Source organism: Rhinopithecus roxellana, chromosome 4 (assembly GCF_007565055.1).
Source record: "Rhinopithecus roxellana isolate Shanxi Qingling chromosome 4, ASM756505v1, whole genome shotgun sequence".
NCBI lineage: Eukaryota > Metazoa > Chordata > Mammalia > Primates > Cercopithecidae > Rhinopithecus > Rhinopithecus roxellana.
This window is the reverse complement of record NC_044552.1, coordinates 1,956,256-1,969,703: the sequence shown is the minus strand read 5'-3', so window position 1 is coordinate 1,969,703 and position 13,448 is coordinate 1,956,256. Positions and strand designations below refer to the sequence as shown.

Here is a 13,448-nt window from a genome sequence, read left to right as displayed (position 1 = left end):
CACGAGGTCAGGAGATCGAGACCATCCTGGCTAACATGGTGAAACTCCGTCTCTACTATAAATACAAAAAAAAAAATTAGCCAGGTGTGGTGGCAGGCACCTGTAGTCCCAGCTACTTGGGAGGCTGAGGCAGGAGAATGGTGTGAACCCGGGAGGCGGAGGTTGCAGTGAGCCAAGATCGTGCCACTGCACTTCAGCCTGGGCCACAAAGTGAGACTCCGTCTCAAAATAAAAAAAAAAAAAATAAACATATAAATCTTAAAAAACGGCCAGGTGCGGTAGCTTACATCTGTAATCCCAGCACTTTAGGAGGCCAAGGCGGGCAGATCACTTGAAATCAGGAGTTTGAGACCAGCCTGACCAACATGGTGAAATACCATTTCTACTAAAACTACAAAAATTAGCTGGGTGGGTGGTGTGCGCCTGTAATCCCAGCTACATAGGAGGCTGAGGCAGGAGAATCGCTTGAACCTGGGAGACAGAGGTTACAGTGAGCCAAGATCACGCCACTGCACTCCAGCCTGGGCTACAGAGCAAGACTCTGTCTCAAAATAAAATAAAATAAAATCTTAAAAAATACTCTCTGTGGCCCTAAAGCAAAGTCTACACTTCATAAATAATAAACTTAAGTTCAAGGATTAAAGGATTGAATTTTAGAATGTGAACTGGCTAAATCCACTGGGTATTCTCTCTCCAAGAAAGAATGATTCTTCATTTGGCAAAACGTGTCAAAAATGCCACTGAGATTTAGACTAACTAAAAATCCAATCTGGGGATTAGAATTCAATACTACATACACATCAAGAACATTCAATGTATAAGGAACTATGAATACATTAGCTTTTCAAATTGTATTTAACCTGAGTTGAAGGATTAATGAGCTGGGCGCAGTGGCTCATGCCTGTAATCCCAGCACTTTGGGAGGCTGAGGCGGACAGACCACCTGAGGTCAGGAGTTCAAGACAAGCCTGGCCAACATGGCGAGACCCTGTCTCCACTAAAAAATACAAAAATTAGCCAGGCGTGGTGGCGGGCACCTGTAATCCCAGCTACTTGACAGACTGAGGGAGGGAGAATTGCTTGAACCCAGGAGGCAGAGATTGCAGTGAGCCAAGATCACATCACTGCACTCCAGCCTGGGCGTCTGAGCGAGACTCTATCTCAAAAAAAAAAAAAAAAAAAAAAGAAAAAGAAAGAAAGAAAAGGATTAACGAAAAGCAGCTGGGGTGGGGGAAGGCTACTCTACAACACTAAGTCAGAACTCATTTGTAATTAAGGACATTCTTATAAACCTTTTCACATGAATAACCAGAGGTATCTTTTCAATATGGCCAACTCCTTGTCATTCCTATATATCCTTCCTTCTTCATATACAAAGCTCTTTTCTTCCTATTAGTTTTCTTGACTTCAGGTCTGTTCAACTCCCTTTTCTTCACATTATCCATAGCAGTATTTAGATTATAAAATCTCCTTTCTCAAATAATTTCACTGGATCTATAAATATCAAATACAGTCCATCATCAGTTTTAAGGTTCTGGAATATTATTCTCCTAGGGACTAGGTTTTTAATTCTTTAGCTAGAAAAATATTTTAAACGGCTAGAGGACTAGGACTGACTGGATAGGGTAAACTTCGCTGCTGAATGGCATAGGCTTACAAAATACAACCAATAATGTCTTAGATTTGGATGTTAAATTCAGATTACTGAAACTAGATTCAGGTCCAGGCACAGTGGCTCACGCCTGTAATCTCAGCGCTTTGGAGGCCGAGACGGGGGGGGGGGGGGGGGGGGGGGGGGGGGGGGGGGGGCGGGCGGGGGGGGGCACTGCTTCAATCCAGGAGTTGGAGACCAGCCTGGGGAACATGGCGAAACTCTGTCTCTACCGAAAAAATACAAAAATTAGCTGGGAGCCTGAGGCAGGAGAATCACTTGAACCCTGGGGGCGGAGGGTGCAGTGAGCCAAGATCGCGCCATTGCACTCCAGCTTGGGCAACAGAGTGAGACTGTCTTAAAAAAAAAAAAAAGAAAGAAAAAGAAAACTCTCAATAAAAGCTCACAGTAGTTAAACTCACTAAAAGTTACCTACAAGATACTATCACACTTTTTCTCATGTAACATATTTGAAAATTGGGAGTAAGAGTTTATTTCTTAAATCACACTATGAAAAAGATAAGCAAAATCAAGCAAACTGAAATATCTATAGTTAGAAAAGGCATCCTATCATCCCGTTTCTGACAGCAAATTGTATGTGACAGCAAGACTTGAAACCAGGCTTCCCAACACAGAAGAATCTTCTAAAAATATATTGCAACCATGAAGACAAGCTAAAGAGCTACAAATAATTTTTTTCTTTTATTTTTAAATACAAGATAGCAGGGCCGGGCGCGGTGGCTCACGCCTGTAATCCCAGCACCTTGGGAGGCCGCAGTGGGCGGATCACGAGGTCAGGAGATCGAGACCATCCTGACTAACATGGTGAAACCCCATCTCTACTAAAAATACAAAATATTAGCTGGGCGTGGTGGTGGGCGCCTGTAGTCCCAGCTACTTGGGAAGCTGAGGCAGGAGAATGGCATGAACCCAGGAGGCAGAGCTTACAGTGAGCGGAGATAGTGCCACTGCACTCCAGCATGGAGGATGGAGAGAGACTGTCTAAAAAAAAAAAAAGAGAAAATACAAGATAGCCAGCACTGTGGCCCATGCCTGTAATCCCAACACTTTCGGAGGTGGAGGTTGCAATGAGCCGAGATTGCACCACTGCACTTCAGCCTGGGTGACAGAACGAGACTCCGTCTCAAAAAAAAAGAAAAAAATACAAGATAATTACAATCTTTGCAATAATACTCTGTGCCTAATGAAAATGATTTTGGCCGGGCGAGGTGGCTCACGCCTGTAATTCCAGCACTTTGGGAAGCCAAGGAGGGCAGATCACTTGAGGTCAGAAGTTTGAGACCACCACACCAACATGGTGAAACCCCATGTCTACTAAAACTACAAAAACAGCCAGCCGTGGTGGCACACGTCTGTAATCCCAGCTACTCAGGAGGCTGAAGCAGGAGAATCCTTTGAGCCTGGGAGGCGGAGACTGCAGTGAGCCAAGATCACACCACGGCACTCCAGCCTGGGTGACAGAGCTAGATTCTGTCTCAAAAAGAGAAAGAAAAGAAAACAGTTTTAACTGGTGACATCAGACCACAGTTTTTATTTTACTTCAAACTAAGATACCTGCCTTGTCAGAGATTTCCCAGAAAATGGATACAGCAAGTGGGCTTTTTGTCACTTATTAGAAAAATTAAGTAATTAATATAATACCACATGAAACCTCTCATCACAAGCAAAAGACCTACTTTGTATTAAACTATTTAATATATGCAAGTATTGAATTTAGTCACCTAAAGGGAAAAAAACTCTGATAAGAAGCAGGAAAATTCAGAGACAATGTGAAGACCCTAAATCAGGAGACTAATTTGAATAAATAAAACTCTGGCCTCCCACACACACACAAAAAAAGACCCTAAATCAAACAGTTCTATTTAATTTCAAATCTCAATTGCATATATATAGTAAGGAGTCAATTTTAAACAACTCCTTACTTATATACATATGCCAGGTCCTGTTCTAAAAGCTCCACTTGTCCCATTTAACCTCCACAACAATTTTCACTTTACAGATGAATAAATTAACTAACTCGTCCACGTCCAGGTAGAACAGGGATCCAAACTCAGGCTGACTCCATTACACTACAATTTTTTCCTAACAACTATCAACTATCCAATCCTATCAATGTTTCCACTTCTATTCCCACTGATTAAGCATGTAGGATAAAGCAAATAAGGACAAAATAAAAGTCAAAAACTTTGTGACTTCTGGAATGATTTAAATATTCAACCTCTAAATATCCCTCCTTTTCAAATCTGAGGACACTTCAGCTATCAGACACCAGGCAGGACATACTTATTTGGGATGAAGTATCACAAAGAAGCTACCAAAACAAAAACTATACTATCATATAAACCATGGTATGGCAAACCATGATTTGTGGGCTGGGCCAACTTCAGACCTTGGCCTTTTTCATACAAGCTAAGAATGGTTTTTACATTTGCTAAAGGATTGTTAAAAACAAAACAAAGGACAATTTACCACAGCAGAGCCTAAATCTTTACTATCTGTGTCCCCTCCAGAAAAAGTTTACTGAACCCTGATCTAAGCTACTGATAAAGAGGTTTCCTTCCCCTTTTTAAAAACAGCTAAGCAGTGGCTCATGCCTGTAATCCCAGCACTGTGGGAAGCCAAGGCAGATGGATCACTTGAGGTCAGGAGTTCAAGACCAGGCTGACCAACATGGAGAAACTCTATCCCTACTTAAAATACAAAATTAGGCGGGCGTGGTGGTGCATGCCTGTAATTCCAGCTACTCAGGAGGCTGAAGCAGGAGAGTTGCTTGAACCCAGGAGGCGGAGGTTGCAGTGAGCTGAGATGGTGCCATTGCACTCCAGCGTGGGCAACAAGAGCGAAACACTGTCTCAAAGAAAAAAACAAAAACAAAACTAAATGCGCCGGGCACAGTGGCTCATGCTTGTAATCCCAGCACTTTGAGAGGCAGAGGAGGCCAGATCACATGGCCAGGAGTTCGAGACCAGCCTGGCCAACTTGGTGAAACCCAGCCTCTATTAAAAATACAAAAAATTAGGCTGGGCACGGTGGCTCATGCCTGTAATCCCAGCACTTTGGGAGGCCAAGGCAGGTGGATCAGGAGGTCAGGAGTTCAAGACCAGCCTGGCCAAGATGGTGAAACCTTGTCTCTACTAAAAATACAAAAATTAGCCAGGCATGGTGGCCTGCGCTGTAATCCCAGCTACTCAAGAGCTGAGGCAGGAGAATTGTTTGAACCCGAGAGGCAGAGGTTGCAGTGAGTCAAGATTGCGCCACTGCACTCCAGCCTGGGCGACAGAGCAAGACTCCATCTGGGCGGGGGGTGGGGACTAAATGCAGGAACTGACTTGTAAGACAAACCATATCGAGTAGGATTAAAGGCGGAGTCCCTTAGCTCTAAACCAGAAGATAAATGTCTGAAGCACACTCCTCACACACCCCCACACCACCCCCTCCCCCGGTCAAAAAGGGCAAAAATAAGTAGTTTCCTCTCACCAGGAGGTGGCAGCAGGTTCTGCCAGAAGCAAGGTTCTGGTCTGCCCATGGGCTCAAGTTTTTTGTAGTGGCTATTAAGAAAAGCAAGCAGCTTAACCTCTCCAAAGAGCTGACTTTCTGTGCCTGAGGATCTGAACAAAAAGGAAATGGGAAAGGAAGACAGGAACTAACTACATTCTCTTCAGTGACCTATTCACTCCCAACTAGAAACATGACACCATTTCTGGCCAGGCAAGGTAACTCAGGCCTGTAATCCTAGCACTTTGGAAGGTCAAGGTGGGAGGATCACCTCAGGTCGGGAGTTTGAGACCAGCCTGACCAACATGGAGAAACCCCCATCTGTACAAAAAATATAAAATTAGCTGGGTGTGGTGGCGCATGCCTGTAATGCCAGCTACTCGGGAGGCTGAGGCAGGAGAATAGCTTGAACCCGGGAGGCAGAGGTTGCACTGAGCAGAGATTGTGCCATTACACTCCAGCCCGGGCAACAAATGCAAAACTCCATCTCGGAAAAAGAGAAAAGAAAAGAAAAATGACACCATTTCCTAAATGCATCTGGGCAAAAAGGTAAAGGGGTAGGGGAGAAGGCAAGTGAGAATGATCAGCTTGCATTTTTCAGGGATGTTCTTCATATTTGCTTCTACAATTCATAAGAGTTATTACCCTTATTACCCTTCAGTTATTTGAGCAAGACAATGGATTTGTCTGCACAACTTCATGCAAGATGACATTTTAAAGATCAGAAGTTGGGCTGAGCACAGTGGCTCATGCCTGTAATACCAGCACTTTTAGGAGGCTGAGGTGGGCGGATCACCTGAGGTCAGGAGTTTGAGACCAGCCTGACCAACTAAAAATACAAAAATTAGCCAGGTGTGGTGGCGCATGCCTGTAATCCCAACTACTCGGGAGGCTGAGGCAGGAAGAATGGCGTGAACCCAGGAGGCGGAGGTTGCAGTGAGCCAAGATCGCACCACTGCACTCCAGCCTGGGCCACACAACGAGACTCCATCTCAAAAAAAAAAAAAAAAAAAAAAAAAAAAAATCGGAGCTTAAGAGGGAAAGTGGTAAACTTATAGCATTTCCCAGGAGAGCTAAACCCAGAAGTCAAAACAGGAAATTACAAGTCAAATGAACACATGCAGAAGTCACAGGTACTGGGTGACCATACTAGCAAGTTGCCCTGACAGGCACTGGCAAATATCCATCAAGTAAGAGCACCAGACCTCTCACTGTTTCTTACTCCAGCTCTCTGCTATACTACCAAAAGCTTAATTTTTGCCCAGAAACCCTTAGACACTTAATCAAATAACATTAGTATAAAACATGCCATGTCATGAAGCTTGCTTCATGATGACTCAGCAGCTGCTGCAAAACATCCAGTTGATAGTCTAGGATAGTAGACAGCAAGTGGGTAGACCCTATGTTCACCAAAGTCTCAATAAGGACTAAAGAAAGTCCTTATTTTCAAGATTAAAAAAAAAAATAGAGAGTATTCTTTTGAATGTACCTGAATACTTTTCTTGGGTAGTGGTAGTTTCTGCCAATATTAAATAGCACTTACAGTGTTGATCAAGAAACCCCTAAATACCTTTAATTCCCAATTCAAAAGCTAAAATATGTTTTCTTTTTTAATTAAATAGCCAGAGCAAGAAGCAAAAGTATTTTAGATAAGGGGCAATGATAAACTATCAAGATTTAAAACAAAACTACACAGCCTGAAGTCATATCAACTCTAAGACACCTTGGATCATAGGTGTTATGCTGTTAAGGCATCATCTCCCCAAAATTAATTTTTATTTTATCTAAGTAAATTTCAAAATAAGCTGTGATAACTTCAGACATTTGGAAAATATTAATTCCCTTCTAACGTCTATCCAGACCATCCAATGACCTATATTTAAAACACGTCATTTTTCTAAACATGTCATACAAGAAAATCTAAGCACTCAAAGGCATTCATAGGAGAAAAGAAAGCATGCATGTCTAACTTCCATTCTATAGAAGGATTAGGTTAAATGGTCAGGCTTGTGACCTGAATTCTAATCTTAAATCTGCTTGCAAATACCCCTGTTCTTCACAAATTTGAAAACTAAGTACTTTATGTACATATCTCGGGGAAAACTGGTGGGAGAAAAATAACAATGCCAAACCTAACCATCAGTAGAGAACGACTTAAAATACCTGAACCACGATTTTCACTACTCAAACATTTCCCTCAAAATAAAAAACATTTAAGAAAACTTAAAAAAAAAAATTTCCTCAATTCTTTACCTTCCCCTCTGCCCCGCCCCAAACGGAGTCTCGCTCTGTCGCCCAGGCTGGAGTGCAGTGGCGCGATCTCGGCTCACTGCAAGCTCCGCCTCCCGGGGTCACGCTATTCTCCTGCCTCAGCCTCCCGAGTAGCTGGGACTACAGGCGCCCGCCACCACGCCTGGCTAATTTTTTTATATTTTTAGTACAGACGGGGTTTCACCGTGTTAGCCAGGATAGTCTCCATCTCCTGACCTCGTGATCCGCCCGCCTCGGCCTCCTTAAGTGCTGGGATTGCAGGCGTGAGCCAACGCGCCCGACACAAATCTTTACTTTTACAAATCTGTTGATAATGACACAATTTAACAACATCAACCATGTGAAAGTGTGTAATATTTATTAGCATCCAGAATAAAGTAATCTAGGAAGTCTACCTTTAACAGTAGGCAACAAGTTATCAGATCCTTTTGCTACACTTTTGTTTTTCAACAAATTTATAACACACTTCCCACCTCAGTATCATTGATAAGTTTTTAAGTGGCTTTATTAAAATAAGTTAACATTTTCCTATTCAATCCTTCTAACAACCAATTATTTTAAAAACGGAATTTTCTCAGAATCAACTATCTCATTTACAATTAGGATAAACTTTTTTTATAATTTTAAACATCCACGAATTCATACAGTGGCTAAACTATAAGATCACCAACATTCCTGGAGTGTCAAAAGTAACTAAACTTCTAGAATACGCCTCATAATATTAAAATATTTTGTGTATGAGATCAGAGCTGGAGTCCCGGTCAACTGTGGAGAATGGCCAATTCCAGCCTCCAAAATAAAAGCGGGGGTGGGAGGGGGGGAGTCGCGCAGCAGAGAAAAGACGTAAGGGTGGAGAGGGACTTTCAAAATGCCCCAGTGCCACGGTTAACTATAACCCGGTTAAGGAAACCTAAGCCAATGCTCTCAAGACGAGGAGGAACACCGGCAGGGGAAACCGAGAATTAATTCATAGGCTGAGACTAAGTTATTTCACTTTCCATGTAACAGCGCCCCCCACAACTCCCCGTCTGCCCCAGAGTTAAGATTCCTCGGGGCAGCCCCCTCCCCACACACACTAAAGGAGGGATACCAGAAAACAACAAGGGCAATCAACCACAACTTTTCCTTTCTCCCTCGAGAGGACGTGAGTAATACCCTCAAACTCCAAATCCCCGCCAAAAAAGAAAGAAACGCGCGCATCCTGGGCCTACAATTTCTTTTCCCGCCCAGAGCCTGCCTGGGAAAGCCCCTGACCCAGAGGGTTGGGGGAAAGGCGGCCCAAACCACACGTGTGCGCCGCAAGGCTGGGCCTGTCTCAGCCCACTTCCCGTCGCCACCCCCAACGGCCTGAGCTCCCCCGGAGCCTCACTCGGGCCTTTCCTCAGGCCCTCCTGTCTGCTCCACGTGGGGCGCCGGGGCCTCGAACCGCCCGTCCCCTCCAGCCGAGTTTCCCCACCCGCCAGGCCACCGCGGCGTCGGGGTCCCATACCTGATGCTGTTGTCGCCCCTGCTGGTAAGGCTTAATCGGCCCCTGGTGGCAACGCCGCGTCCGGATCTTGCCGCCACCGCCCCCTCCGACTCCTCCGGCTCCCGAGGCCATGGCGGAGCCTCCGCCGCTTCCCGCTCCGGGGCGGGTAAGGGGGCGGGAGAGGCAGAGGCGGAGGCCTTAGAGCGCCCCCCCCGCCGCCCGGCCCCGGCCCAAAAGTCCGCCCGAGCTGTCCACACAGTGGGCACAAGCACCCCAGGAACCGCGAGGTTGCGAGCAGGAGCGGAGAGAGGGTGAGTGCTGGCAGCGGAGAAGGGGGTGGCGGCCGCAGAGGCCGAGGAGGCTCCGGTCCCGCCGCCTCTGCGGACCCCCGCCTCTGTGTATGTCACGGTCTCTATGGAGATCTCCCGCAGAGGACAGCACGAACAGCTCCCGGCGGTGCTGAGGCCTAACTCGACCGCCGACTGGTGGGGATTCTTCCGTCGCCCTAGCCGTAGCTGCCGCAGTTGAAGCCGCTGGCGCCGCCCGCCTACCCCTCCCCTGTGCGCACAGCGCCCGCCCCGCCGTCGTCGTCGTCCCTGCAGCCTCCGCCGCCGTTGCGCCTATTACCGCGGCTAAGGCGGCTGCCGCGGTCGCGAGCCAGAATGTCGTCACCCACAGGCGCCCGACGCATTTGCATCATCATGCTACGACGAGCTGATAGGCAAAGAGGAAGGACTGATGGAGTCCACGCTCTCGGCCGCGCGGCACGCTGGGAAACGTAGTTCAACAACGCAACGCGGATTCTCGGAAAGGGAGAGGGACGGGGAAGGAGATCCCCTGAGCGCCGCAGAGGCACAAAGCCAAGGGATACTTTTGCTGTTCTTGGCTGTAAATTAGACTCTGAAAAGGCACTTAACATAAAAACAGTAACTTCTTCCCACTCTCCTCCCTGTCAGTTGGTTAAGTGGGCAGGAAGTAAGCAGATAGTAAAATCAAGGACAAGAGCTAATGATTTAAGAAGGAGGAAAAAAAAATCTGTGGTTGAAAAACAATGTCCATGATCCTTAGAATTAGAAAATATATACGACTTCATTAATGTTTATTTAAACATATAAAGGGTTTGTTGCCAGACACACGGGGCTGGAATTCTGGTTCCGCCACCCAACCTATTTGACCTTGGATGAATCAAAACCGTCTGAGCCTTAGCTTCCTCCTCCAAAAAATGGGAGTTTTATAAAGCTGTTGTGAGGAGCAGACGTGATCATCTATGGAGAGCATGTATATTTGCTAATAGGCGAAAAATGCAATGAATGATTACAATTATAACTCAGTCAGCTAACATTAGAGGTAAGTGATATATCCTTAGTAATAAAAGTATACCGTGTTTGCTCCAAATAGAAGGCATTGTATTTAGGAAACTGAGTAAGTGAGCTAGACTCAAAGACTGAATCCACAAAATGTATATTCTAGGAGTTGACGATTAGAAAGGTCCTGGTGATCACATAGTCCAACCCTCTCATTCAACCAACCAGACAGGAGGTCCAGAGAAATTTAGGTGGCACAATCAATGACACTGAGATGGGTAATCAAAGCCAGGACTATAACCCAACTTTTCTGTAAGAGTTAAAGACAAATAGCCAAATGATTAGGGAGGAAAAATCTATTGTGAAAAATCTTAGACTTACTATAAAGCTTTTTTTTTTCTTTCTTTCTTTTTTTTTTTTTGAGAGACAGTCTTGCCCTGTAGCCCAGGCTGGAATGCAGTGGCGCGACCTTGGCTCACTGCAACCTCTGCCTCCCAGGTTCAAGCGATTCTCCTGCCTCAGCTTCCTAAACAGCTGAGACTACAGGTGTGCACCACCACTCCCAGCTAATTTGTGTATTTTTAGTAGAGATGGGGTTTCGCCATGTTGGCCAGGCTGGTCTCGAACTCCTGACCTCAAGTGATCCACCCACCTGGGCCTCCCAAAGTGCTGGGATTACCGGTGTGAGCCACCACGCCCAGTCAATTTACTGTAAATCTGCCACTTACTAGCTGTGTAACCTTTGGGAAGTTACTGATCCTTTTCTTTCTTTTTTTTTTGTTTTTTGAGATGGAGTTTTTTTCTCTTGTTTTGCCCAGGCTGGAGTGCAATGGCGCGATCTCGGCAACCTCCACCTCCCGGGTTCAAGCGATTCTCCTGCCTCAGCCTCCCAAGTAGCTGGGATTACAGGCGTGTGCCACCACGCCTGGCTAATTTTGTATTTTTACTAGAGACAAGGTTGCTCCATGTTGGTCAAGCTGGTCTCAAACTCCCAATCTCAGGTGATCCGCCTGCGGCCTCCCATAGTGCTGGGATTACAGGCGTGAGCCACCGCGCCCGGCCCACTGATCCTGTTTCTAAGCTTTGTTTTTTTCATCTGCAAATAGAGTGAATATTGACCTCACAGGGCAGTGGTCTGGTGAAAGGATTAATGTATATCTAGTTCATAATAACTGCTTAGATAGAAAGCATCCAATATCAACCATGAATCAGATATAAATAATTAGTTCCAAGACATTTATACTATCTCCAAAATCAAACTGCACAATTCAGGTTCATGGTTTAAATCATACAAGTGAAATTGTAAAGCCAATCTAGAGTACCTTTGAACTTGTACCTTTCAGTGCCTAAAGAAACTACGCTATACCAAGCATAGGTGTACATATCAATGGCTTTCAGTGGCACCTCTGACCATAACCATCAAAATCAAGACAAGTTGCCAAATATGATAAACAAAATTAATCTATTTTCTCTTCCACTCTCCCATCCTAGTTTCATGCCTCCTTCCACCACTAACTTCCCATTAAACTCTCCAGGTATGTCCCCTCTTCCTCCTGAAGCACTTTATCTTTCTTAAAGACAATTGTTTCCCTCAAGTGCTATCTTCCTCCTATGCAGAAATCCTACTCTTCCACAAATCCATAGCTAGATATTTGACAGCCAAGTAAAGTAATTCACGATAAGTTAACTCATAGGGAAGATCTGTACCTGAATCTGTAATTGGGTTATATGTAGAGGAGATTAAACTGTAGCCACATCTCATCTGCCCTCTTCACTCTATCAGACTCAGGAGTTTCCACCACAGAACAGAGGACTGACTGGAATCAAAGCTCACCCCTTTCTTAGAGGCCATTTGATGTGCCGGACACCCTTCACAGTCAACCTTTGAAACGAAGAGAGACGCGAAAGAATTGGGCCAAATGTAGACAATGCTTCAGAAATAGAAGATGGGTAGAACTTGAGGAGATATGGGAAAATCTACATTCCTTTTACCCATGCTCTAAACTTTTTACCCATTTCCACAATTCTTTTATTTCTTGGAAGTAAAATAGGATTTGACGGAACTATAATATATTAATCTCACATTCATGTGATTGAATCATTGGAAGTCATCCCAGGCTTGAGAGCAAAGAAGGAATAAGAGACAGGAGGAAATCTGCATTCAACATGGACCTAGTTTTTTCAGCCAAAACAAATAGCACATTGGGAGACACTGCAATTCATGAAAGGCTTGTTGCCACAATAGTCCTTCTCGAAACTTCTTTTTTCCCCATATAATATAGTAAAAAGTGGCCGTGCATAGGCTGGGCGCAGTGGCTCACACCTGTAAACCCAGCACTTTGGGAGGCCAAGGAGGGTGGATCATGAAGTCAGGAGATCGAGACCATCCTAGCTGACACAGTGCAACCCCGTCACTACTAAAAATACAAAAAATTAGCCAGGCGTGGTGGCGGGCGCCTATAGTGCTAGCTACTCGGGAGGCTGAGGCAGGAGAATGGCGTGAACCCGGGAGGTGGAGCTTGCAGTGAGCTGAGATCGTGCCACTGCACTCCAGCCTGGGCGACAGAGCGAGACTCTGCCTCAAAAAAAAAAAAAAAAAAAAAAAGTGGCCGTGCACAGTGGCTCACAACTGTAATCCCAGCACTCTGGGAGCCCAAGGCGGGTGGATCACTGGAGGTCAGGAGTTCGAAACCAGCCTGGCCAACATGGTGAAACCCGTCTCTACTTAAAAAAAAAAATTAGCTGTGCGTGGTGGTGCTCACCCGTAGTCCCAGGTACTCAGGAGGCTAAGGCAGGAGAGTCGCTTGAACCATGGAGGTGGATGTTACAGTGAGCTGAGATCATGCCACTGCACTCTAGCCTGGGTCACAGAGTGAGACTCCCTATGAAAAAAATTTAAAAACTAAAATGAAACAAACAAACAAAAAAATATATATATGTAACCAGCTGCCAGTTATAAATTAGCAAATAGGCTGCTGACCTATCTCTAATAGATAAGGAGTATCCACTAATTAAAAATGAAATACAATTTAATCTAAGCCCAACCTAGATTGAAAAAGAGCCATCATGGCCGGGCGCGGTGGCTCAAGCCTGTAATCCCAGCACTTTGGGAGTCCGAGGCGGGTGGATCACGAGGTCAGGAGATCGAGACCCTCCTGGCTAACACGGTGAAACCCCGTCTCTACTAAAAATACAAAAAACTAGCCGGGCAAAGTGGCGGGCGCCTGTAGTCCCAGCT

The 13,448-nt window shown here is 45.3% G+C and overlaps 1 protein-coding gene across 3 annotated transcripts in view; it reads right to left on the bottom strand.

The window, feature by feature from the left end:
* The window catches only part of NUP153 (nucleoporin 153), a 94,611-nt gene extending 84,631 nt beyond the window's left edge, over nucleotides 1-9,980 (bottom strand). For all 3 annotated transcript variants that reach the window (XM_030928447.1, XM_030928449.1, XM_030928448.1), the window contains exon 1: nucleotides 8,928-9,980. In XM_030928447.1, coding sequence (XP_030784307.1) covers nucleotides 8,928-9,038 — 111 coding nt within the window. In that variant the 5' untranslated portion in view covers nucleotides 9,039-9,980. The remainder of the gene's footprint in view (nucleotides 1-8,927) is intronic.
* Nucleotides 9,981-13,448: the final 3,468 nt, after the last annotated feature.